Consider the following 27847-nt stretch of genomic DNA (forward strand, 5'->3'; position numbering starts at 1 on the left):
GGGGGGGGGGGGGCTTATCTACAGCATTCTGTAATGGTGTAGATAAGGCCCTGATGGCGGTGCCGGCAGCTGATGGTCAAAAAAAATAGGTGACAGATTCCCTTTAAACATGGCAAACAATGCTTTTTTTTTTTTTTTTTTTCTTTTTTCTCTCTATAAAATGGCTTATTTGAAAAGCCAGTACACAAAATTATAAATGTGGTATCACTGTACTGATGTGAAGAATAAAGAGGTCTTATCCCTTTTACCACATGGTGAATGTGATAAGAAAAAAAAACCTTAATTACTGGCTTTTGTTCACTATGCCTCCCAAAAATAACAATAGAAAGCAAACTGTGTCCAAAAAATAGTACCAATAAAAACCAACTCAGTTCAGCAAAAAAGCCCTTACCTGACATCAGCAGGAATATTAAACTATAGCTCTCAAAATATGGCAATACAAAACTTTCCTTGCAATAAAGCATTTGGTTGAGAGCAGCCAAATATAATTTAAATCTGGTATTGGATATAGATCACTAATCGCACAACCTAGTGAATAAAGTAGTTTAATCACTTTATACAGCACTGGGAACTGCATAAAAAAAAAAAAAAAAAGTGAGAAATCCTTGACCTGCTGTTTTGTTCGTTCTGCCTCCTAAAGATTGCAGTAAGGCCCACCTCACACTTATCCTGTGCTCTATGCTGAGCACTTGCATCAGGATTTCTGTGTAAATGCGAGATTCAGACAATCCCCAGCAGAAGATTCCCTATAATAATGTAAATTGAGATGCTGGACTGTCAGTCCTATGATCTGACAGTGTATGGTTTAAGTATGCCACAGTTCTGTGATCCTCTGAACAGGATCCAGAGCAACTCTGCTGCCTCATTATAGTGAATGGATCCTTCAAGGGTTTCATCTGGATCACGTCATTCTGATATTTATGCAGAAACCCCAAAGTGCTCAGTGTAGAGTGCCAAATGTTCCCCAATAAAAGCTTCACATCATTCCTAAAAAAGCAAGTCCCCACTTGGGTCTGTCATCTGTTAACATATGCTGCTGTGGCAACTGCAACACTGTATTAGACCATGCTGAAGATGCTCTGTTGGCACTTGGGCATGCTTTAGATAACACCTTATGCAAGCCCGCTTGCTCATCAGTACCAAACACCTATGGAGTCAAAACAATTTCTATATCTGTAGATAAGTTCCCAGAGGGGTGTAAGTTCAATAACTGGGTCACTTGAGGGGGTTTCTGCCCTTCTCACACTTCCAGGCTCTGTATATGGAGTCCACAAACTAGTCTCTAAGGCTACTTTCACACATCCGGTGTGTGGGGTCGTGCGGCGAAAAGCCGGGCCGCCGGATCCGGCCTGCAGCCGTGACACCGGATGTGTGTGCGGCGAGATGATACGGCTCGGACATTATTAAAGGAGCCGCAGGACAGAGGCAGCCAATGAGACAGCTGCTGAAAGGGAGGTGAGGGGAGGAGAGGATAGGAGAGGGGAGGGGGGGTGGAGAGAGACATGGGGGGGGGGGGGGGGTTAACATTAGTGTCCAGGCAAGAGAATCTCTCTCTCTTGCTGGGCACTTGTGTGGTTAACCCCACAGAGAGATCTCTCTCTCACCCAGACACTGTGAGTGTTAACCCCACAAGTGCCCGGCGAGAGAGATCTCTCACAAGTGTCCGGGTGACAGAGAGAGATCTCTCTCTCTCTCTCGCCGGGCACTTGTGGGGTTAACATTCACAGCGTCCGGGCATGCGCTGTGGAAAAAGCCGGTCCGGCGCTGCAAAAAAACGTTACATGGAACGTTTTTTCCAGACGCCGGACAGGCTGTTTTTGCCGGATCAGGCAAAAACCGGATACGCCGCATAGGTATCCGGCGCGATGCGGCAATAATGAAACTGAATGGGGGAAAACCCGCATCCGGTGGCAACCGGCGCCGGATCCGGTTTTTACACTTTTCGCCGCATCGCGCCTGATGCTGAAAACCGGATGTGTGAAAGAGGCCTTAGACAAATCGCACTCCTCTCCCAAGTCTTGCTTGTGTGTCTAATCCGGAATGTACAGCCACATATGTGCTATTGCCACACTCAGTAGGAATTAACCTTTTTGCCAGTTCTCACTTCCTCATGTGAAAATGTAAAGCCTGGGTCTGAAATCATGTTTGAGAATTTTTTTTTTTTTTTTTTTTCTTTTTTCCTCTATTGCCCAACAAAATAATTCTGTGGTGTCAACATGCCCACTCCCCCCCCCCCCCCCCCCTTAGGTGAGGGGAAGGTTGTAGCTTGTAAAATGGGGTCACTTATGGGAGTTTCTGCTGTCCTGCCATGTCGGTCTTCCCTTCTCAGCCATGCCATGTGCCCAAATAGGTTTCCACCGCTTTTTGAGTATCAGTGGACTTGAAAGAAACTGCACAAGAGTGCATAAATCAGGGGCTATGCAGACAAGATATGGTGTGACGACCACTATCAATTGTAGCCAATTTGGTGCTCTTTCCCTTCTGAGCCCTGTGCCCACATATGGGGGTATCTGTGCACTTAAACTCTGTCGATTGTTTCATCCACTTTCTCCTGTTGTCTTTTTGAAAAGGCAAAGTTTGTGGCTAAACTAACACTTTGGTGGGAGAACTTTTTATTTCTATATTTCTTCCACACTTTAATTCTGCTGAAGCCCTTAAAGGGTTAACTACTTGAATATGCATTTGAGGGGTTCAGTCTTTAAAATGTTGCTTTGGGTATCTTCAATCGCAAGGCCATCAGTCACTACAAATAATATGCTCTTTAATTTAAAAAAAATAACCAGGCCAAATTCTTTACAATCCTGACCAGAGTAACTTTAAGGCTGTGTGCCCATGATGCAATTTTCGGAGCAAAAACACTGCGAAAACGTTTAAAAATCTTGTACATGACGCCCCCCCCACCCCCCCCCATTCATTCCTATGGCATTCCGCACATGCTGTGCTAATGCTGCGCTTTTTTCCGCGGCGGAATCGCACATCGCGGGAAAAAAATCGCAGCATGCTCATTCTTTGTGCGGAATCGCAAAGAATTGCCGCGATTCCGCACCCATAGGAATGCATGAGAATCGCTTACTTCCCGCATGTGGCTGTGCCCACCATGCGGGAAGTTAAGCGTCTCATGTGCGATTGGTACCCACGGTGTGGAGGAGAGGCGACTGTCCTCCAGGCCCTGGGTACCATAACCCCTGAAAAAAAAAAAAAGAATAAAAAATAAAAGGGAAAAAAAAAATCGGTGTATATTTACCTTCCGACGTCCCGCGCTGCATTCTCGGGCCTCAGCGTTCCCAGTAATGCCTTGCGAGACCTGTGATGACGTAGTCTCGCGTGACTCTAGCGGTCTCGTGAGATCACTATAGCAACGTGAGACCAATGTCATCACAGGTCTCGCAAGGCATCGCTGGGAACGCTGAGGCCCGGGAATGCAGCGTGGGACGTCGGAAGGTAAATATACCCCCCCCCCCCCCTTTTTTTTTTTTTTTTTTTTTTTTTTTTTTTTTTTTTTTTTTTTTTTTGTTGAAGCTTTTGTTAGGAACATTTGGAATCATTTACCCAGCACTCCTCGCTGAGCACTTACACCGGTTTCCGTTTAGATCTTCAACTGATGTAATTCAGAGAACCCCTGAGGGAGTCGCTCACTACAGTGAGTGCAGCAAAGCTACTTTTGTCTGGCTGCTGTTCAGTGCCCTATCATACACACCCAGAGATGGCCAACAGCACTCTTAATAAAAATACACCGCTAGATCACAAGTCGGATGGTGTCCAGTGCCTCAATCTGCCTCATTATAAGGAATCTACTGCCTGGGGTTCTGTCTGAATTGCCTATTTATTGGTCGTCCATGACAGCACCACCTGAGAGAGGGGATCCGCCCTTCAGGAACAGGAAACCTACAGATACAAAAGGGCGGCACCTCTCCCACGCATCAGTTGGTTTCCTGTTCCTAGAGGACGGGACTTCCTTCAGATCGTCCATCATGGAGTCGTCGAGGGATTCCCAGGCCGGCTGACCGACTCAGGTAGCGGGGGGATCTCCTACCTCGGTCAAGCTCGGGGTACCTGGAAGCGCCACGGTGGGGCCGGGTAGGTCGCCACGGCAGTGGTTAGAGCAGGCGGAGCAAAGGGTCCGGTGGACAGCCGTCTCCAGAATGCGGGCACCAGGTATGTATGCAGGCCCCTCCTGATGCATTTTCCCCCGGGGTCCGGTCTCAAACCCCCTCCGGCCAGGTCGGCGGTTGCGTCCGGTCGCCAAGCGCAGGCTGGCGCGCATGGGGGCGGCGGGCATACCGGAGCCGGGGGCGCCGTGCCGGCTCCTTTCCGCGCGCTCCCGCGGCCTCTGACGCGCGGCGGAAGTGACGCGGTGGAAGGGGCGGGGCCGGGAACGCCAAAACCGGAAGTCGGGTGCCGGCCGCCTTCCTAGTGTGCGCGGCGATCCGGGGGGACGCGCGGTACCTGCGGGGGAAGGTCGCGGGAGGGTTCCTGGGGGAGGTGCCGCGCCAGTGCCCTGCTGACCGGATACTGGGAGGCCTTAAAGGGCAGGAGGTGATGCTGCCGGGGTGCTTCTGAAGGCCCAGCGATGGATGACAGAACCCCCATAGAGCAGCAGGACGTGCAGGAGCACCCACAGAAGGAGGCCTCGGTGAAGCCTCATACGAGTGGAAGCCGACGAGTGAGCAGAGCCGCAGAAGTTCCTCCAGTCTAAAGGATTCCCCCTGCCTCCCTCCGTGATCCGGTACCTGCCTCATCTGCATGGGTAAGAGATCTCCGTGAATGTACCCTGATGCAGTGTTCCCTTATGCTGGTTTCGCAGGGGAGGAAAGCTACAGTAAAACAGAAGCACAGGGAATGTGCGCTCTGTAGTTGCCCCTTACCAGACGGCCACCCCAAAAGACTATGTCAGCCATGTGTGCGACAGACGGTAGGGGTTGGAAAGGGACGGGGGCCCAGGCATAGACTGACAGGCCCTTGCACTCTCCCCCATCCTTACAGGGACAGAGATGAAAGCCCTATCTAAAAGGGACTCTTCTAGGGGGAGAGAATTTAGTTTCTCAGGGTCGGAGTCCTCAGCTGCCCCTAGGAACAATTACTCCACGGATTCCCCGGCCTCCACTTCATCCTCTTCGGATGAAGACTCAAGCCGATTCTGCTTCCCATTAGACCAGATGGACAAGCTAGTTAAAGCAATAAGGTCCACCATGGCAGTAGCAGACTCAAAGCCAGAGCTTTCGGCACAGGTAATGTTCGGAGCTCTAGATCCCAGGAAACACAAAGCTTTTTCCATTAAATGATAAGGTCCAGAGCCTGATAGAAAGGGAATGGAAGAGACCCGAAAAAAGGGGCTCCTTACCACCTGCCTTCAAACGGAGGTACCCATTTGATGACCCAGTGGTAAACAGATGGGATAAGGCCCCTAAGCTGGACGCGGCAGTAGCCAAAGCCTCCAAAAAGTCCTCCATACCGTTCGATGATATGGCCTCCTTAAAAGACCCGCTGGATAAAAAAGCGGATTCCTTTCTAAAGGGAACATGGGAGATGTCAGCAGGCGCCCTAAGACCAGCGATAGCTGCCACTTGTATAGCCAGATCCGTGATGGTCTGGCTAGATCAACTAGATTCCCATCTGAAGGACGGAGCCCCAAGAGCATCCAGTCGGAAAACTCTACCGATCATCCAGAGTGCTGCGGCTTTCTTGGCTGATGCCTCAGCAGACTCGGCAAGGATGGCGGCTAGATCAGCTGGGTTATCAAACGCAGCTCGAAGGGCCCTCTGGTTAAAATGCTGGCCAGTAGATATCCAGGCCAGGTCACGACTCTGCTCCATTCCATATGAGGGGAATATCTGTTTGGCCCCGTCCTGGACGAACTTTTAGAGAAAGCCGGGAACGATAAAAAGAAGTTCCCCAGCCTCCCGAATCCTTCTTATAGTCGCCCCTTCACCAGGAAAGGATATTTCCATAGAAGGCCGTCCAGAGATCAGGGCAGATGGGACGACAAAAGGAGAGGTACAGGTTTTATGTTCGGAGGAGGGGGCGCCAGGAATGTCCATCACGTGACACTAAAAAACCGCCCCAATGACTAGATGCTGTGGGGGGAGACTAGCTGCCTTCTACCCAGCCTGGTCGCTGATCTCTAGCAGCAACTGGATACTGGGGGTGATAGCTGCGGGTTTACGACTAGAGTTCACCCGGGTTCCCCTAGATCGATTTAAGGTCACCCCTCTCAGGTCTTCCACATCAGAACAAGCTGCCCTGGAGGCCGAGGTTCATGAGCTTTGCCACAAAGTCCTGACTATGGTTCCAGAGGGAGAAAGGGGGAAAGGTTTCTACTCCCCTCTGTTCCTGGTCCGCAAGCCAGACGGCTCCTTTAGGACTATAATTAATCTCAAGTCCCTCAAACGATTTCTTGGTTATACGGCCGTTCAAAATGGAAACAATCAATTCAACAATAAAGTTGTTGTTTCAAAACTGCTTTATGGTGGTGTTAGATTTAAAAGATGCATACTACCATATACCCATTCATACAGCCCATCAGCGCTTCCTCAGAGTAGCGGTTCAGTTAAATGGGTCAGTTGAACATTTCCAATATGCGGCCCTCCCCTTTGGGGTGGCAGTCGCTCCCCGGGTGTTTACTAAAGTAGTGGAAGGAAGTTATGGCCCATCTACGTGAATCTAACATTCTAGTAGTCCCCTACTTAGATGACTTCCTGATTATAGGGAAAACGGCAAAACATTGTAAGGAACAGCTACAGAGGGCAATGTCGGCCCTAGAGTGGTTAGGTTGGCTGCTTAATATCAAAAAATCTCGGTTACAGCCGATGAGAATTCAGCAATTTTTAGGCCTGATTCTAGATTGAGAAGCTTGTTCGCCTACACTATCAGATCCTAAACGCTGCCAATAACCCCACCATGTCCCTCAGGAAAGCCATGTCCCTTCTGGGTTCCCTTTCCTCCTGTATCCAGTGGTCCAGTGGGCCCAGTTTCATTTAAGAACACTACAGGGGAGGTCTTACTGCATCAAAAAATCCTTGGAGGTTACTTGGAGGGCCAGCTAACCTTGTCCCGAAGCACAAGGGAGTCCCTAGAGTGGTGGCTAGAAAAGGATAATTTGTCCAGAGGGGTTCCCTGGGAGTGTGACATATCCCCCATAGTCACTACGGATGCTAGCCCTTCCGGTTGGGGGGCTCATATGGGTGAAGTCCTAGTCCAGGGCCTATGGGACCATCACCAGATAAAAATGTCATCTAATTTGAAAAGAACTGACAGCAGTAGAGCAGGCAGCTAAGAAGTTACTTATGTATCTGCAGGGCCATCATGTGCGAGTGTTCTCCGACAATCAGGTCACAGTGACTTATGTCAACCACCAAGGTGGGACTCGTTCCAAACCCCTGAGGAATGTGGCAGAACGGTTGTTCCAACTAGCAGAACAGCCATTCTAAGCTGAATGTGCATGCCCTCGTCAGAGCGCAGCCGTTAAGCAGCTTGAGGCCGGGCCAGTACCGGCATGGGAGACTGGCTGGGAATCCCTTGTCCTGTTGACATAAATGCCGCAACCTACTAAAACAAGGAGAATGGTCCCTAAACAATTCAATCTTCGACCTGATTATACAAAAATGGAGACAGTCAGAGGTAGATCTCTTTGCCACCAAGGAAATTAAGACTATTCTGCTCCCAAAATCCCAGAGAGAACCCCCTGGCTGTAGATGCCTTTCTGGTAAAGCGGGACTTCAGGCTAGCATACGCCTTCCCTCCCGTATCGCTACTACCCTTGGTGTTGAGAAAAATCAAGAGAGACAGAGCAAGGGTCATAGTCATTGCTCCATTTTTGCCCAGGAGGGCATGGTTCTCATGCCTCAGGACCATGTCGGTGTCCGATCCTTGGGTTCTTCCGGACATCCCGGATCTCCTATCCCGCGGCCCAGTCTTCCACCCTCAGGTGGCTGGCCTACATCTGACGGCGTGGAGTTTGAGCGGGCACTCTTAAAAGAAAAAGACTTCTCCCCAGACTTGATTAACACCCTACTTAAGAATAGGAAGGCCATTACTACCAAGATCTATGCTAGAATTTGGAAGAAGTTCCTGCAGCGCTCTGAAATAGTTGCTGGGGGTTCAACTCCAATAAATCAGATCTTAGAGTTTCTTCAGAAAGGTCTGGATATGGGACTTTCCACTAGTACTCTTAAAGTACAAGTATCAGCTTTGGGGGCTCTCTTTAGCTGCAACATCGCAGGTAATTACTGGATCCGTAGGTTCATTAAGGCAGCAGGTAGGTCCAGGCCAGTAGTGAAGGATAGATTCATGCCATGGGACTTGAATCTAGTCCTTACGGCCATGACGGAAGCTCCATTCGAACCTATTTCATCAGCTTCCATTAAAAATCTGTCCCTCAAAATAGCCTTCCTGGTAGCTCTAACCTCAGCTCGCAGAGTAAGCGACATCCAGGCATTATTTAGGCGTCCTCCTTATATACAGGTTAGGACGGGTAATACTCAGACCTGATCCGGCGTACTTACCTAAAGTGGTTTCTAACTTTCATAGGACTCAGGAAATAGTCCTTCCATCCTTCCTCCCTAATCCAGCTAATGAGAAGGAAGAAAAACTACATACCCTGGATGTTAGGAATTGCCTCATAGAATATCTGGCAGCTACCGATCCTTGGAAGAAAGATAATGCCCTATTTATTTCCCACCAAGGCCCTAGGAAAGGTTGTAGAGTGTCAAAAAATACACTAGCCAGGTGGATTAGAGAAGCAATTTCTGTAGCATACACTTCAAAAGGCAGGTCTCCACCTGGGAAGCTGAGGTCGCATTCCACCAGAGCCATGGTGACCTCGTGAGCCGAGAGATCAGAAGTCTCCATCGACCAGATATGTAAGGCGGCTACTTGGTCCTCTCCGAGCACCTTTTATAGTCATTATAGGCTAGACCTGGGTGCTTCCACAGACCTCTCTTTTGGTATAAGGGTACTGCAGGCTGTAGTCCCTCCCTAAATAGTTTTACTCTCTGTAATTCTCTCAGGTGGTGCTGTCATGGACGACCGATAAAGTCTTAGTTACTCACCGGTTAACGATATTTTTCGGAGTCCATGACAGCACCCGTATATTCCCTCCCTTTTAGTCTATTTTGGGTGTGCACTCCTTCCTCTTATACGTACACGGGTAATTTAAATAGTCGTGTATAGTATTGTATATAAGTTATGCTATTAACCATTGTGGTCCTCTGTGCTCTGTAATCCAACTGATGCGTGGGAGAGGTGCCGCCCTTTTGTATCTGTAGGTTTCCTGTTCCTGAAGGGCAGATCCCCTCTCTCAGGTGGTGCTGTCATGGACTCCGAAAAATACCGTTAACCGGTGAGTAACTAAGACTTTCAGAGATTTACATAGAAAACACCAGTGTAGGAGCTCATTGCAGGATAAACATGCTCAAAGCCTTACCTCAAGCTTTAGGAGACAGAATGAACAAATCAACAGCAGGTTAAGGTTTTCTTTATCAAGTTTATACATGTCCAGCTATAAAGCTTCACAACTTGTCAGAAATATAGAACAATGAAAGCTCTTAAATTATGGTCATGGTTTTTTTTTTTTTTTCTTTTTTTTCTTTTTTTTTTTTTTGTTTTCAGCAGGGCTGTGGAGTCGGTAAGCCACAGTTGCGACTCCGACTCCTGGATTTTATCAGGCTCCGACTCCTTCATAAATGGCCAGTTCATAACAACAAATTTACTGTTGTAAAATATTAAACATTGTGCTTATTCAGTTTCTCACCATCATATAAGTAATCAGACCACTTAGAGCAAAAACTACATTTATTAGAATACAATTAGAATATAGCAAATAACTTTTATAAACTTTTCTAAACTGTAAGTAAATATGCAATAAACACTTTTATGCAGTTAATAAGAAATCTATAAACTTGTCCTCAGAAAAAGTATTGCCTCTGTCAGATCCTCCTTCATGGATGCCCTCAAATCTGATCTAATTATTTTGAGAGCAGAGAACAACCTCTCTACACTAACTTGTGTTGGTGGCAAAGCGGTAACCACTCGGGCAACATCTCTGACAATGTCAGGATACAGAGGAATCGCTTGTTGCACTGTTATTTTTGATGAACGGTCAAATTTCTCAATTTCTTTTAGTGCACATGAAAAATTCTGCTGAAATGTACTGGCTGTGTTCCTTGATGGGGATGACTCTTCTATGCGGGAACGCTTTGCACGGTCCTTGTGATCCAAATATTTTTCGAAATTAAATTCTTCATCAGTTGATGATGAGGGTGAAGATGTGGCAGGACGACCAAATTCTTCTTGTTCATCCTTACTGCTATTTCAAACAGAGCTTCTTTTCCTTTACTTAGCTGTTGATCATCTAGAAGAATCCGATGCATTGGGTCTACATAAACAGCTGCCAAAAGAATGTAATTTTGTAATAGTAGCTCCTCTCTCCGTTTCATTGATGTAGCAATGCCACTTGCAATTAACCCTCCTCTTTGGGACAGGCGAAACATCAGGTTCTTCCACTCCTTTAAGAAAATACCTGGAGTTAAGTCCTCTGCTTGTAATTTTTTAGTCACTGTAAATGGGTGCTCTAGCAATTTTTCCAGCTCAGTCACCTGATTCCACTGACTTTCATTTAGCGTCAGTTGAGGGTTAGCCATGTCTACAAAGGTTTTCAGTTCAACCAAGCGCTGAATCATTAAGTAAGTACTGCCCCATCGTGTGGCTTGATCAATAATTGCCCCTTTTCCAGCACGTCTCTTCAAAATTGAGTCAACTTTAAGGGTTCTGGCAACAGTAGCCAATTTACTCACCTTGCCAATCAGTGCAGCAGCATGTCCTTCTTGCAGACTGTCTCTTATAGCCAGCTGTAGCGTATGCACAACACAGCGCATGTGATGAATGAAAGAACATATTGACACAGTTTCAACAAGATCATCTAAACTATCATGTTGCTGTTCATCTGAAGCAACTTCAGTTTGCTCCTCAGTTACAATACTGTGTTCCTCTATTTCAAACATTTGTGTCTGTGGACCCAGAATGTTCTTCTAGCTGTGCTGGTCACCATTACTCTCATTCATTAGCTTAATAGTGCTTATCATATTTGAAGCATTGTCAGTTACCACAGAACTTGCTCTTTTTTAAGTTCATAGTCTTGCAGAACCTTTTCCACCAAGACCTGGAGAAACTCACTGGTGTGATGAGCTTTGGTGTCTTTTACTGCCAATGTCTTGGTAACTATTTCATTTTTGTCACAAACAAATCGGACATTGATGGCAAAATAGTTCACTCTGTGACGTGTTCAGGCATCCATTTTAAGAAACAGAAAGCGTCCCTTGAGTGTTTTTTTTTTAAGTTCTTATGTTTAAAAGCTTCTTCGATTACTAATTTTCTAATTCTCTCTCTCTCTCTCTCTCTCTCTCTCTCTCTCTCTCTCTCTCTCTCTCTCTCTCTCTCTCTCTCTCTCTCTCTCTCTCTCTCTCTCTCTCTCTCTCTCTCTCTCTCTCCAGAGAAACACCAGGCTTGCGGGCCATTTCCCCATTCAGACACACAAAAGCTGGTCGTGAAAATAATGAAATGGGCACACTATCCTTTACAACAAGCTCTATGATCTGTTTTTTATATCTACTGTCATTGTCACAGTAACTTTGTCACTGACAAAATATCTTGCAACTGATGGCTGCAAAGTTCTCTGCTCCTTTGTTTGGCTGGAAGAGCTGGGCACTGGTTCAATGGTTTGGATGCAGTCTTTCTCATCCACTGCTTTCAGTACTTCTGGATGAAAGCGCTGTAAATGTCTCTTTAGATTAGAAGCTCTGGTAGGAGCATTTTTATCTTTGCCTGAATATGCACTCATCTTGGCTTCACAGCATTTGTTTTCGTCTGGATCATTTGTCATACACTGACAGACATAATGTTTTCTATCTTGAGTGATGGTGAAATGTTCAAATACAGCTGATTTAATGTGATGCTTCTTTGACATTCTCAGGTTTTTAATTCTGCATTCACAATCCAAATGACAATTGTTTTTCCTAAAAACAATTGTACCAAATTATTGCCAGGTCGTACAACTGATATAGTGGTCAGTAATACTGTTATTATTCCTCATGTACTCACAGTTAACTGATGCAAAGTTTGTTGAAAGGATAATACTTCTTACAGTCTTCCTCTTCTGAGTAGCAGGCAGCTGTGAGATGCTTGGAAGACACACACCTAGTATGATCTAGTCTAGAGGAGGAGCTTTACTACTAAGAATTTGCAACACTTTCACTTTCAGTTTCATACATTGTAAGTAGGGGGGTTGGGGCAGCATGAGGTTAACCAAGTATAAGATTAGATAAGGGCAGTGGAGAACAGTGACACACAAGAAGTAAGAAATGTCTCTATCTCCAGCAGAACTGCTTATCACTGTTGTTCATAGTTTGATAGAACATGTATATATATTGAGTAACATTTATAAAATTCATATGAAAGTTCAATTATGAAATATTAATACATTTTTTTTTTAAAGCTGGAGTCGGTACATTTCTACTGACTCCGACTCCAACCAAAACTAACTCCGACTCCACAGCCCTGGTTTTCAGGCACATGACTACTTAATCACTCTCTCTATTCTGATTTTTGAGAGGCAGAATGAACAAACACCAGCAACTCAGGATTTTTTTGTTTCTATTTTCATACTGTTCACATGTTGTAAAATTTATAAGGCAGGTTTTTTCTTCAAGTTGGTACAATTGCTGCAATGCCTCATTTAACCCCTTCACCCCCAAGGGTGGTTTGCACGTTCATGACCGGGCCAATTTTTACAATTCTGACCACTGTACCTTTATGAGGTCATAACTCTGGAACGCTTCCATGGATCCCGGTGATTCTGACATTGTTTTCTCGTGACATATTGTACTTCATGTTAGTGGTAAAATTTCATTCAAATAACTTGCGTTTATTTGTGAAAAAAACAGAAATCTGGCAAAAATTTTGAAAATTTCGCAATTTTCCAACTTTGAATTTTTATGGCCTTAAATCACAGAGATACGGCACACAAACTTGATAACTAACATTTCCCACATGTTTACTTTACATCAGCACAATTTTGGAACCAAAATTTTTTTTTGTTAGGAAGTTACAAGGGTTAAAAGTTGACCAGCGATTTCTCACTTTTACAACACCATTTTATTTTTAGGACCACATCACATTTGAAGCCACTTTGAGGGGTCTATATGATAGAAAATACCCAAAAGTGACACCATTCTAAACTGCACCCCTTAAGGTGCTCAAAACCACATTCAAGAATTTTATTAACCCATTGGGTGCGTCACAGGAATTTTTTTGAATATTTAAAAAGAAATTAACATCTAACTTTTTCACAAAAAAAATAATTCAGGTTCAATTTTTTTTATTTTACCAAGGGTAACAGGAGAAATTGGACTGCAAAAGTTATTGTGCAATTTGTCCTGAGTACACTGATGCCTGATATGTGGGGGGGAATGACTGTTTCGGCGCATGGCAGAGCTCAGAATGGAAGGAGCGCCGTTTGACTTTTTCAATGCAAAATTGGCTGGAATTCAGATCGGACGCCATGTTAAGTTTGGAGAGTCCCTGATGTACCTAAACAGTGGAAACCCCCCTACAAGTGACCCCATTTTGGAAACTAGACCCCCCCAAGGAACTTATCTAGATATGTGGTGAGAACTTTGAACCCACAAGGGCTTTACAGAAGTTTATAACGTACAGCGGTACAATTAAAAAATCATATTTTTTCCACAAAAATGATCTTTTCACCCCAATTTTTATTTTCCCAAGGGTAACAGGACCCTAAAAGTTATTGTGCAATTTGTCCTGAGTACGCTGATACCCCACATGTGGGGGTAAACCACTATTTGGGCGCATGGCAGAGCTCGGAAGGGAAGCAGCGCCATTTGACGTTTTTGGCTGGAATTGAGATCGGACATCATGTCGCGACTGGAAAACCCCTGATGTACCTAAACAGTGGAAACCCCCCACAAATGACCCCATTTTGAAAACTAGACCCCCTAAGGAACTTATCTAGAAGTGAGCACTTTGAACCCCCAAGGGCTTCACAGAAGTTTATAATGCCCGGGCATGAAAATAAAAAAATCTTATTTTTTCCACAAACATGATCAATTAGTCCCCAATTTTTTTATTTTCCCAAGGGTAACAGGAGAAATTGGACCCCAAAAGTTGTTGTCCAATTTGTCATGAGTACGCTGACACCCCATATGTGGGAGAAAACTACTGTATGGACACACGTCGGGGCTCAGAAGGGAAGCAGTGACGTTTTGGAATGCAGACTTTGATGGAATGGTCTGCGGGTGTCATGTGCGTTTGGAGAGCCCCTGATGTACCTAAACTATTGAAATTCCCCACAAGTGACCCCATTTTGGACACTAGACCCCCCACGGAACTTATCTAGATGTGTGGTGAGCACTTTGAACCCCCAAGTGCTTCACAGAAGTTTATAACGCTCGGACGTGAAAATAAAAAAATCATTTTTTCCACAAAAATGCTATTTTTGCCCCCAGTTTATTTTCCTAAGGGTAACAGGAGAAATTGGACCCCAAAAATTGTTTTGCAATTTGTCCTGAGTAGGCTGATACCCTACGTGTGGGGGTAAAACATTGTTTGGGCGCATGGCAGAGCTTGGAAGGGAAGGAGCACCATATGACTTTTTCAACTCAGAATTGGCTGGAATTGAGATCAGACGCAATGTTGCATTTGGAGAGCCCCTGATGTGCCCAAACAGTGGAAACCCCCAATTCTAACTCCAACCCGAACCCCAACACACCCCTAACCCTAGCCCTAATGGAAAAATGGAAATAAATACATTTTAATTTTATTATTTTTCCCTAACTAAGGGGGTGATAACAGGGGGTTTGATTTACTATTTATGGCGGTTTTTATGTTTGGCAGCTGTCGCACGCTAAAAGACGCTTTTTATTGTAAAAATAGTTTTTGCATCACCACATATTGAGAGCTATAATTTTTCCGTATTTTGACCCACCAAGTCATGTGAGGTCTTATTTTTTTGCGGGACGAGTTGACGTTTTTATTGCTACCATTTTCGGGCACGTGACATTTTTTGATCGCTTTTTATTCCGATTTTTGGGACGCAGAATGAACCAAAACCAGCATTTCATGAATTTCTTTTGGTGGAGTGCGTTTACACCGTTCCGCGTGCGGTAAAATTGATAAAGCGGTTTTATTCTTCGGGTCAGTACGGTTACAGCGATACCTCATTTAGGTCGTTTTTTTTTATGTTTTTTCGGTTTTATGCAATGTGAACTATTATATAAAAAATTATTTTTGCATCGCTTTATTCTGCAAGCTATAACTTTTTTTATTTTTTTGCGGGACAAGACGACATTTTCAGCGGTACCATGGATATTTATATGTGTCTTTTTGATCGTGCGTTATTACACTTTTTGTTTGGCGGTATGATAATAAATTATTTTTTTGCTTCGTTTTTTATTTTTAAAGGGGTTAACTAATGGGACAGTTTTATAGGGCGGGTTGTTACGGACGCGGCGATACCTAATATGCGTACTTTTATTGTGGTTGTTGTTTTTTTTTTTTTTTTTTCAAAAAGAATTTATTGGGGGAAAAAAAAGATATTTTATATATATATATATATATATATATATATATATATATATATATATATATATATATATTTTTTTTTCCTTTTTTTTTTTTTTTTTCCTTTATTACATAGTCCCAAGTGGGACATCACTGTCCTGTGACAGATCGCTGATCTGTCACAGGCAGTGCCGAAGGCTTCCTCATGCCTGCGCTTTGCGGGCACTGAGGAAGCCAGCTTCCTGCAGGCCCCCGTTGCCATCTTGGATTTGGGGGCCTGGAGGAAAGGAGCCCCCCGCAGCAGCACTGCACATTGCGCTGCCGTGGGGGGCTCAGGGAAGCACGGAGGGAGCCCCCTCCCTGCCGATTCTTCCCTTTAACTCCCAGTACACCGCGATCATGTTTGATCGCGGTGTGCAAAGGGTTAACGTGTCGGGGGCGGTCCGTGACCGCCCCTGACACATTGTGCCAGGTGTCAGCTGTGATAATCAGCTGACACCCGGCCGCGATCAGCGGCGCTCACCACGTGGGCGCCGCTGATCGCTGAGACGTACTATCCCGTCCATGGGCATAGGGGCCCAGGTCCCATGGACGGGATAGTATGTTGGATGGCAGGAAGGGGTTAATATCACTTTATGGTTTGTTGCTTTCACACAACTCTTGTCAAAAAATTTTCCATCTTCTGAGCTATAACTTTTTTTTTTTTTCTGCTGATTGAGCTGTATGGCTGCTTGTTTTTTGCCAAATAAGACTATTGGGAAACTCTTATAGGTCAGGTCGTTATGGCCAGTGATGTCAAATGTGTACACTTGTTTCAATATTATGTAAAACTAGCTGAAGAGCCCTGCGCTGCCCGGGCATAGTAACTAACTGTGGTTAGTTATAGCAAAGTATAATTATCCTCCATCCCATAGTACCGCACCCATATATCCATCATACATATCCTCCATCCCATAGTCCAGTGCCCATATACCCATCACACATCCTCCATCCCATAGTCAACCATTATGACATCATAGTGAGGGGCAGGGCTTGATACACACTTTTTTTCCCCATTATGTAGATGGGGGGGGGGGGGGGCAAAATTTTTTGGTGAATTGGAACGCGTGGGGTTAAAATTTTGCCTCACAACATAGCTTAGGACGCTCTCGGGGTCCAGCCATGTGACTATGCCAAATTTTGTGGCTGTAGCTGCGACGGTGCGGATGCCAATCCCGGACATGCATACATACTAGAGCTACCTACAACTTTTTTTTTTTTTTTTTTTTTTTTTTTTTTTTACATTTTCCCACTATGGGACTTTCACTTTCTGCAACCTGACCACTGTAATAAGGTATAAGAATGCAAGAGCCTTGCAATACCTTACAACTATCAGTGCTGCAGACACAAGTTAGGTCATGGACAGTGCATGACTTAGCTAGCTTCCAAGTGCCTAGTGACCCAGTTAACTACATTGGGTCACCTTGACAACAATTGGGACCACGCAATTGTATCACAGGGTTTCCAATCCAAAGGCAGCAAGACTTTCCTCTGCCTGCTCGCTAAATGCAGTGATGGCAGCATTTAGGGGTTATAGTGCCAGGCATGGTGTGGGCACTGCTCCTGCCACTGAGCTGGGTGTTGACTGTCAGCAATCGCCTACATAGCCCCCTTTGTGCAGGCATTTGGGGTGTGTACTGCATTGATCAGGACTGTGTGTGTATAATTTTCAGATGTTGGGAAGGTTAAAAGCTTGTTAAGTATACTTGTGGTAAATGTTTTCAAACTTTATGCCCTGAAACCAGATGGTTATTCCATTCAAAATAGTTTAAAAAGTGTTAAAACTCATAGACACATTACATTGACCAAATAAAGTACAACATGCCCCAAAATAGTCACTGGGATATGTTGAAGCATTCCAGAGTTATAACTCATAAGGTGACCCTGGTTAGGACTGCAGGTGAAAACTAATTGGTCCTGAAGGGGGGGGGGGGGGGGGGGCGCGCGTTAGCTTGTACTTTAAGAATTAAAACCATAGTGATCTGTCTGCCTCAGGTCTATGGGGTAAGGTTTCTCCTTGTGGAGAGTGACATACCAGTGCTGGCTTGCCAAGGTAAGGAGGCTTCTTCGCCTTGCAATGCTCCTCTGGGAAGTGTAATATGCCTATAAATTTCCCAGAGGAGCATTGCACAGCAAATAAGCCTCCTTACCTTGGCAAGCCAGCACTGGTATGTCACTCTCCACAAGGAGAAACCTTACCCCTTAGACCCCAGTCCAGAGCCTCTCACCTAGCCAAAACAGTTCTCACACTTTGCACTGATGAAACACTATCTGCAAATTGAGATTCTGATTTGGCTTTAATCCTCAGTCATAATGCAAGACTTGTTAAAGGGTTGATTGTCATCCTACAAATCACAATCTGCCTCAATAACTCTTAAAATCCAGTTGATTTAGAGTAAAGAGTCTGTTCCTCTAAGCACTGAAGCATGCCACTTCTGCTAAATAGTGGTGATCTAGGGTGTGGCCCATCCTGAGAAACCACACAAGATTCCAATACAGAAAGTGGTTTCATTGACAAAACTTAGTATAATGGCACTCCCGTGCTTCCCAGGATTTGTTCAACAGAATGGATTTTAAGTGGAATTACTAAAAGCATCCATGTAAGTGAATTTTTCCTCCCCTTAGAATGTGGTGGTACGGCTAATGAACCTCCCACTGGTGAGCTCTACCTATGACATGGTGTCCTCTGCCTACGTGACCACTAAAGACAACCATCCCTACCTGAACTCTGTATGTGGCGTTGCAGAGAAAAGTGTGAGGAGTATCACGTCTGTGGCCATCACCAGTGCCATGCCAATCCTGCAGAAACTCGAGCCTCAAAGTAGGTATTGTTGACTGTGGAAAACAATCAAGAATCTAATGTGTCGGATGTGGTATTCTCTGCCCACTGTCAACTTATGCTGGGTTTTTGTCTATAAATAGAAATCAACACCGGGGATGCTTACCAGTTACAGGGGGAGGGGGGTGATTGCAATATGTCCTAATACAAGAAATCTAAATTCTTCTGACATGATGATATAGGCTGTTTTAGGTATGTAGCTTGTCCTGTCCTAGTACAGGAATTGGGCCAAATGTCAACAGTTCCAGTATCTCTTGGAAGAGCTCTGGTGCCTTCTACATAGAGATGACTACTGCTTCAGATGTCCCTTTCTTCCCCTCACAGTTGCTCTGGCAAACAATATGGCCTGTGTTGGACTGGACAAGCTTGAGGAGAAGTTGCCTATTCTGTATCAGCCTCCTGAAAAGGTAAGCTGCTAAAATGATGCTGAACCTTACATTTCACTTCAGTTTAGATTACACAAGTACCATCTTGCATATCTTAGGTTGTGGCTAATGCCTCAGAAGCTGTTGTTGGTGCCAGAGATGCTGTAATCCATAGTATCACAGGAGTAGTGGATAAAACGAAGGGTGCTATGCAGGATGGTGTGGAGATGACCAGGGCTGTTGTAAATGGAAGCATTAACACTGTTCTGGGAAGCCATGTAGTGAAGATGATGAGTAACCGTGTGGATTCTGCACTAACGAGGTCTGAATCTCTTCTGGAACACTACCTGCCACCAACAGATGAGGAGTTGGGTAAGCCAAAACTTGGCATACTAATGGAAAGCCAACTGTCCACCAATCTGGGTGGACAGAATAAGTGGGGATTGCTTTTAGAACATGCACTTTGGTAACTTAAGTCGTATTGGCTACTGAAATCATACGTCACTCATAACTAATTTCTTATAGTAAAGGAAGCATCTAAGACAGAAGGCTTTGAAGTATCCAAACATGAGCCTAGCTACTTTGTGCGCCTGGGATCCCTTTCTACTAAGGCCAGCAAGCGTTCTTATCAACAGGCTTTGATCCGGATCAAGGATGCAAAATGCAGGAGTCAGGAGGCCATTGCTCAACTCCAGAACACCATTGACTTGGTTAGTATATTTGGTAAATCTGTATTCAAACTCATGAAATGTTTGACAGATGACTAAAACTTTGCATGCATCAGATCTTTAACTATACACTTAGTTGGCAATTAGTTTCCTTAAAGGGAACCTGTCAGCAGGGCTGTGAACAGGAACCTACAGTGTCAGGTCAGTGCCTTATGATTAAAATGATGCCTTGATATCTGTCTTGTGGTTTAATCTTTTCAGTTTTGAGTTAATGATATGCTTGGGGGTTTTTTTTTTTGTGTTTTTTTTTGTTTTTTTTTTTTTTGGGGGGGGGGCTTTTTGTGGTGCTCTGACAAGTGTTCATAATGAAGACTGCTGACAGGTCACTGATCCTGCCCCCTGTTAACATAATGATATACTGAAAAACAACCTTCTGCAGGCAGGAGCTGGCCATGGCACCTGCGCTACAGCATTATCACATGTTTAATGTGCATATAACTATGGTTGAGGTTATCCTGATGCTAAAAAAAACTTGGAAAATGGCACCTGCGCAATAGTGGCTTTTGTTTGGACACACCTTCTCATTCAAAGAGTTTTCTTTATTTTCATGACTATGAAAACTGTAGATTCCCTCTGAAGGCATCAAAACTATGAATTAACATGTAGAATTATATAATTAACAAGTGTGAACCAACTGAAAATATGTCTTGTATTCTAGGTCTTTCAAAGTAGCCACCTTTTGCTTTAATTACTGCTTTGTACACTCTTGGCATTCTCTTGATCAGCTTCAAGAGGTAGTCACCAGAAATGGTCTTCCAACAGTCTTGAAGGAGTTCCCAGAGATGCTTAGCACTTGTTGGCCCTTTTGCCTTCACTCTGCAGTCCAGCTCACCCCCAAACCATCTCGATTGGGTTCAGGTCTGGTGACTGTGGAGGCCAGGTCATCTGGTGTAGCAACCCATCACTCTCCTGCTTGGTCAAATGGCCCTTACACAGCCTGGAGGTGTTTGGGTCATTGTCCTGTTGAAAAATAAATGGTCTAACTAAACACAAACCAGATGGAATAGCATGCTGCTGCAAGATGCTGTGGTAGCCATGCTGGTTCAGTATGCCTTCAGTTTTTAATAAATCCCCCAAACAGTCACCAGCAAAGCACAATCACACCTCCATGCTTCATGGTGGGAACCAGGCATGTTGAGTCCTTCCGTTCACCTCTTCTGCGTCGCACAAAGACATTGTGGTTGGAACCAGAGATCTCAAATTTGGACTCATCAGACCAAAGCACAGATTTCCACTGGTCTAATGTCCATTCCTTGTGTTCTCCAGCCCAAACCAGTCTCTTATGCTTGTTGCCTGTCCTTAGCAGTGGTTTCCTAGCAGCTATTTTACCATGAAGGCCTGCTGCACAAAGTCTCCTCTTAACAGTTGTTGTAGAGATGTGTCTGCTGCTAGAACTGTGTAGCATTGACCTGGTCTCTAATCTGAGCTGCTGTTAACCCGTGATTTCTGAGGTTGGTAGCTCGGATGAACTTATCCTCCGCAGCAGAGGTGACTCTTGGTCTTCCTTTCCTGGGGCGGTCCTCATGTGAGCCAGTCTCTTTGTAGTGCTTGATGGTTTTTGCCACTGCACTTGGGGACACTTTCAAAGTGTTCCCAATTTTTCAGACTGACTGACCTTCATTTCTTAAAGTAATGATGGCTACTCGTTTCTTCTTAACTGCTTTTTTTTTTTTTTTTTTTCTCTCTTGCCATAATACAAATTCTAACAGTCTAATCAGTTGAACGATCAGCTGTGTATCCACCACATTTCTGCACTACACAACTGATGGTCCAAACCCCATTTATAAGGCAAGAAATCTCACATTAAACCTGACAGGGCACCCCTGTGAAGTGAAAACCATTTCCGGTGACTACCTCTTGAAGCTCCTCAAGAGAATGCCAAGAGTGTGCAAAGCAGTAATCAAAGCAAAAGGTGGCTACTTTGAAGAACCTAGAATATAAGACATATTTTCAGTTTCAATCTATTGTTAATTATATAATTCCACATGTGTTAATTCATAGTTTTGATGCCTTCAGAGTGAATCTACAATTTTCAAAGTCATGAAAATAAAGAAAACTTTGAGAAGGTGTGTTCAAACTCTTGGTCTGTACTGTATATAGAAGTGATCCGATAGTGGCTACTGCGCCAGTGGCACCACCTTGCTGCAGAAGAGGTTTATTTAATCAATCTACATATAATCACCAGTTGGCCACTGTCACTAAATCCCATGAGGCACCACTGCAGCCCCACTTGCAGTTCGTGAACAGCCTTGCGGCCACTACCTGCGCTAGTGACATTCACGTCACCGCTATTCTCACACATGCGAAGTAACGATGCAGCTGTGCCTGCGTGGAAATGGTGACATCAATGTCACTTGCAGTTTGTGGCTGCAAGGAACAGTCAACTGTGCCTGCGTGGGGATTACCTCAGTCAGCAGTAAATTCCACCAGCCCCACATACACTCTTTTTTTTTTTTTTTTTTGTCCACTTTGGGAGCGGGCAATCGCATAAAACTGTAGCACCTCCAATTATAGTCACAACAGCTTACAAGAGACAACATAGGGTGAATAGACACACAGCATACAGGAGAAACACCGCTCAAGAAACACTACACCAGATGCCAAAATACAGTGCACAAGGGGTGAAAGGGGTCAAATGACCCAACACATACAATCCAAAAATAGAGGAATGATCCAGAGCAGATTTGTTGGAAAGTGCAAACGGTGTGAGACATGTCCGCTGCTCCTGTCAGCACCACTAAGCATACACAGATGTTAATTTCACCCCACTCCCAATGTGGTGGCATCGGGCCTATTTCTAGTTATATACATGTTGACAACTAGGGGGCAGGTCACAGATCAGTGACCTGTCAGAAGCCATACAGATGGAATACCTAATCAGAGCAATGCATGCACGCAGATTAAACTCTAAACTGAAAATAAAGATTAAACAACCACAAGACAGATTTCATCCCCAAAGGTATCTTAACCCCTTCATGACCCAGCCTATTTTGACCTTAATGACCTGGCCATCTTTTGCAATTCTGACCAGGTAATGAGGTAATAACCCGTGACATATTGGGCTTCATGTTAATTTAGGTAGATAATTTTTGCAATTAGCTGTGAAAAAAATCAGAAATTTGGCAAAAATTTAGAAAATCTCACAATTTTCAAATTTTGAATTTTTATTCTGGTAAACCAGAGTTATGTGACCCAACATAGTTACTAAATAACATTTCCCACATGTCTACTTTACATCAGCACAATTTTGGAAACAAATTTTTTTTTTAAGTGTTTGAAAGTTGACCAGCTTTTTTTTTTTTTTTTTTTTTTTTTTGGGACCACCTCACATTTGAAGTCACTCTTGTGGGTTTATATGCAGAAAATACCCAAAAGTGACACCATTCTAAACTGCACCCCTCAAGCTACTCAAAACTACATTCAAGAAGATTAACCCTTCAGGTGTTTCACAGGGACTAAAGCAACGTGGAAAGAAAAAATGGACGTTTTAATTTTTCCAACAAACTTCTTCATTTTCACATGGGCAACAGGATAAAATGGATCCTAAAATTTGTTGGGCAATTTCTCCTGAGTACACCGATACCTCATATGTGGTCATAAAGCACTGTTTGAGCGCACGGCAGGGTCCAGAAGGGAAGGAGCACCATTTGACTTTTTGAATGGAAAATTAGCTCCAATCGTTAGCGGACACCATGTCGCGTTTGGAGAGCCCCTGTGTGCCTAAACATTGGAGCTCCCCCACAAGTGACCCCCATTTTGGAAACTAGACCCCCTAAGGAACATATCTAGATGTGTAGTGAGCACTTTGAACCCCCAAGTGCTTCACAAGTTTATAACAGAGCAATGAATTAAAACATTTCTTTCCTCAAATGATTTTTAGCACAGTAGTTTCAATTTTCACAAGGCTAACAGGAGAAATTGGACCACAAAAGTTGTTTTCTAGGTTGTCCTGAGTACGCTGGTACCCCACATGTGGGAGGGAACCACTGTTTGGGCACACGGCAGGGCTCAGAAGGGAAGGAGCGCCATTTGACTTTTTGAAATGCAAATTACTTCTAATCGTTAGCGGACACCATGTCGTGTTTGGAGAGCCCCTGTGTGCCTAAACATTGGAGCTCCTCCACAAATGACCCCATTTTGGAAACTAGACCCCCTAAGGAACTTATCTAGATGCAGTGAGCACTTTGAACCCCCAAGTGCTTAACAAAAGTTTATAACTCAGAGCTGTGAAAATAAAAAAAATTTTCCTCAAAATATTTTGGTGCGCAATTTTTCTTTTTCTTTTCACAAGGGTACCAGGATAAATTAGACCCCTAAAGCTTGTCCTGAGTACGCTGGTACCCCATATGTGGGGGGGGAACAACTGTTGGGCACACGCCGTGGCTCGGAAGGGAAGTAGTGACATTTTGAGATGCTGACTTTGATGGAATGGTCTGCGGGCATCATCTAACATTTGCAGAGCCCCTGATGTACCTTAACTGTGGAAACCCCCCCCCCCCCCCCCAAGGAACTTATCTAGATGTGTGGTGAGCACCTTGAACTCCCAAGCACGTCACAGAAGTTTATAACGCAGAGCTGTAAAAATAAAAAAAAATTTTCCTCAAAAAAAAAATCGCTACAGCAGCATCGGACATGGCTGGATTGTAATATTTCATCAATTTTCATTGATGGAATATTACTATCGCGCTGGCTGTTAAGTGAATCAGAGCGATCAAAGCCACGCCCCCTATGGTGAAGAACAAAGCCCCCTGTATCTGCAGGTCAGGTGACCTAGGTCACCCGACCCGCAGGGGGGCTTTAAAGTCATGACGCCACATAGGCGTCACTGGTCAGATTTGCACCAGTTTTCATGACTCCTTTGTGGCGTCACTGGTCATGAACGGGTTAATTAGTATACTGACACTGTATGTTACTGAGCAAAATACTGCTGACAGGTTCACTTTAAATGCTGCTGTGTAAATCTATATTCAGTTTGCATGTCAAGTGGTCTAACTGAATCTGCCACCAGAAGACCTTTCTACAGGTTGTGGTACTGTAATTGAAATGTGCTGCAAGGTCACACACAACCCATGAACAGAAGTAGTGCAGTACTTGAAGGAAAGCCACCATGTCTCTGTAATGCTAGACTTTAATAAAGCGGGGGATGCAAAGTAGGAAGTAAGGCTAGTTTCACCTTTGCGTTTATTCGACACGGTGCCACTAAACCCCGCCCCATCCGGTCATTGCCGCCTACTATCGCACATGGATGCTTGCGATCTGCGCACCCTATCTTTTATCATAGGGTGCGCAGATCATGTGCTAGTAGGATTTTGACGTGCATTGCGCACTTCTGAAGGTGCGTGCCAAACGCAGAATGTTGCATTTCGGTGCACACCTTCAAAAGTGCGCAGCGCATGCCAAAATCCTACTAGCGCATGATCTGCGCACCCTATGCTAAAGATGGGGTGCGCAGATCGCAAGCGGCGATGACCGGATGGGGCTTAGCGGCGCTGTGCACTGCGTCGAATAAACGCTAGTGTGAAACTAGCCTAAAGCCCCCGTTACACACTGCAATATCGCTGTAAAGTCACCGATTTTGTGACATAGTAGTGATATTGCTAGCAGTATCGCTGCATGTCGCGCGATAAGCTCCTGGATCATTCCTTGTTGGCCACTTCCTGCGGCGCTTCCTGCTGTGACGACGAGCGACGCATGGAGCCGGGCGGGAGGATGCAGTATCGCCATGTCTGACAGGTAAGTAGCGATCCCCGTCCACTAGCGACCACCTAGCAGTGCACCAGCGATCCTGACCGCGTCATATCGCTAGCCGGGATCGCTGGTACATTGCTAGGTGTAACGGTACCCTAACTCTAAAGATCCCAATTACACTTTTTTTTTTTTTTTTTTTTTTTTTTCTTTGGTGCCCTAAAGAATTTCATGTTGCCTGCTTTTGCTTAAGTAGTCCATCATGGGGGCAGATTACCTTATAATCTCATGTGACAGTTTTAGCATTAACTTCATATTGAAGTAAATAACCCCTGATGTGTGGACTAACACGTCGCATGCAACCTGTTTCCTGTAAAATGTATAACTTTTTTAGATTGAATATGCAAGAAAGAACATGAATGATGCAAATCAGAAGATCCATGATGCACAGGAGAAGATATACAACAAGTGGGTGGAGTGGACAAGAGGCACAGGAGCAGATGCTGGTGGGGACACTGAGGGTGTAGAGGTAACTACTCTCTCAAAGCTTTCTAGGCATCATCTGGACAATGAAAAGACAACTTGTCAATTTCTCATTACAGCAAACTGAATCCCGCACCCTGACTATTGCCCGAAATCTCACTCAGCACCTGCAGACTACATGCTTGTCGCTGGTCTCCAATGTTCACGGTCTTCCACAGAACATTCAGAACAAGGTTCATAGTGTTAGCGCCATGGCTACAGATGTCTACCAAAACTTCCACTCTGCCTCTTCATTCAGAGAAATGTCTGACAGCCTTTTAACCACCACAAAGGACAAGTTCACAAAAATAAAGGATGGTATGGATGATGTGCTGGACTACTTCATAAACAACACTCCACTTAATTGGCTGGTAGGTCCTTTCTATCCAAAACTGGCTTGTAGCCGACGTGGGGAGCAAGAAGATGTTGGGGATTTCAGAGTAACCATGGAAAGCACTTAAAGCTTCCAACTCAATTTTTATCTTTTTTCACACATGGCGTTTTTTTTTCGCGTTTCCGTGGCGGTTTTAACCACGCGATTTTGCCACGAAAAATAAGCATCCCATGCATTCCTATGGGATTCCGCAATGCTGTGCTAATGCTGCGGTATTTACCGCAGCGGAATCGCTTTGCGGTAAAAACCGCAGCATGCTCATTAATTTGCGGAATCGCGGCGATCCCGCACCCATAGGAATGCATTGTTCCGCTTGCTTCCCACATGTGGCTGTGCACACCATGCGGAAAGTAAGCAGAACAATTGCGGATGGTACCCACGGTCCGGAGGAGAGGAGACTGTTGTCCAGGCTTTGGGTACCATATCCCTGTAAAAAATAGAATTTAAAATTAAAAAATATTATTGTTCTCACCCTCTGACGTCCCGCGCAGCCTTCCTGCTTCTCTTCACGCTCTCGTTCCCAGTAGTCCTTTGCGAAAATGCTCGTGATGACGTCCCTTCTCGCGGGATCGCAAAGTCTCGCGGTCATTCGCGCGATGTCATCACGAATGACCGCGAGACGTCGCGATCCCGCGAGAACTGACGTCATTGCGGGCATTTTCGCAAAGGATTACTGGGAACGGATGCGTGGGACGTCGGAGGGTGAGAAAATATATATATATATATATATATATATATATATATATATATATATATATATATATATATATTTTTTTTACATTCTATCTTTTACTACTGATGCCGCATAGGCAGCCTCAGTAGTAAAAAGTTGGTCACACTCGTCAAACACTGTGTTTGACGAGTGTGACCAACCTGTCAATCAGTTCTCCAAGCGATGCTACAGATCGCTTGGAAAACGCTAGCATTTTGCAAGCTAAATACGCTTGCAAAATTGTATTTTTTCCACGGGAAAACCGTGGGAATTTAAAATGCGTGTTTTTTTTTTTTTTTTTTTTTTTTCCCGCGGACTGGAATTCCGGAATTCTCACAGTAATTTCCGCGGGAGTTCCGGTACGTGTGCACTTAGCCTTACTTGAAGGCCATTAAAGTCACAGATGTGTTGCTGTATTTTTTTTTTTTTTTTTTCTTTTTCCAGGACAAGCTGTACTTTTGAAGGACACAATTGGCTTTAACATTGTGTACTGGGGAAAAAATTTCAAGTGCAGTGAAATTGCAAAAAAAGTGCAATCCCTAAAAGCTAAACCTGACCTGCCATTATGATTTTTCCAGGTCATCATTAGTTCATAAGAACCAAACATGTATAAGTTCTTTATTTAAAGGGAATCTGGCCTATATTATATGGCCACAGCCCTCAGGGGCTTATGTACAGCATTCTGTAATGCTGTAGACAAGCCCCCGATGTAACCTGAAAGACAAGAGTCAGATTATACTCACCTTGGTGTTCGGCTCAGTCTGGTCCCATGGGTGTCACGGTTTGGCGCCTCCATCTTCACACGATGTCCTCCTGCGCAGGCGTACTTTATCCCCTTACCTACAATTGACGTAATATTCCGTCCATGTGACCATGGACCTAATTACCATGGACGGAATATTACGTCATCGTGATCAGCGGCGCCCACGTGGTGAGCGCCGCTGATCGTGGCCGAGTGTCAGCTAATTATCATAGCTGACACCCGGCACAATG

General features: G+C 44.6%; 1 protein-coding gene across 2 annotated transcripts in view; it reads left to right on the forward strand.

The window, feature by feature from the left end:
• The window catches only part of LOC141047585 (perilipin-2-like), a 75406-nt gene that overhangs the window by 44150 nt on the left and 3409 nt on the right, over window positions 1–27847 (forward strand). For both annotated transcript variants that reach the window (XM_073542733.1, XM_073542731.1), the window contains exons 2-7: window positions 18235–18430; window positions 18773–18855; window positions 18933–19185; window positions 19339–19523; window positions 25621–25755; window positions 25829–26119. In XM_073542733.1, the coding sequence (XP_073398834.1) occupies window positions 18235–18430; window positions 18773–18855; window positions 18933–19185; window positions 19339–19523; window positions 25621–25755; window positions 25829–26119 (1143 nt within the window). The remainder of the gene's footprint in view (window positions 1–18234; window positions 18431–18772; window positions 18856–18932; window positions 19186–19338; window positions 19524–25620; window positions 25756–25828; window positions 26120–27847) is intronic.

The sequence above is a fragment of the Dendrobates tinctorius genome, unplaced genomic scaffold (assembly GCF_039654945.1).
Source record: "Dendrobates tinctorius isolate UK_male_01 unplaced genomic scaffold, ASM3965494v1 ptg000128l, whole genome shotgun sequence".
In the NCBI taxonomy this organism is placed as follows: Eukaryota; Metazoa; Chordata; class Amphibia; order Anura; family Dendrobatidae; genus Dendrobates; species Dendrobates tinctorius.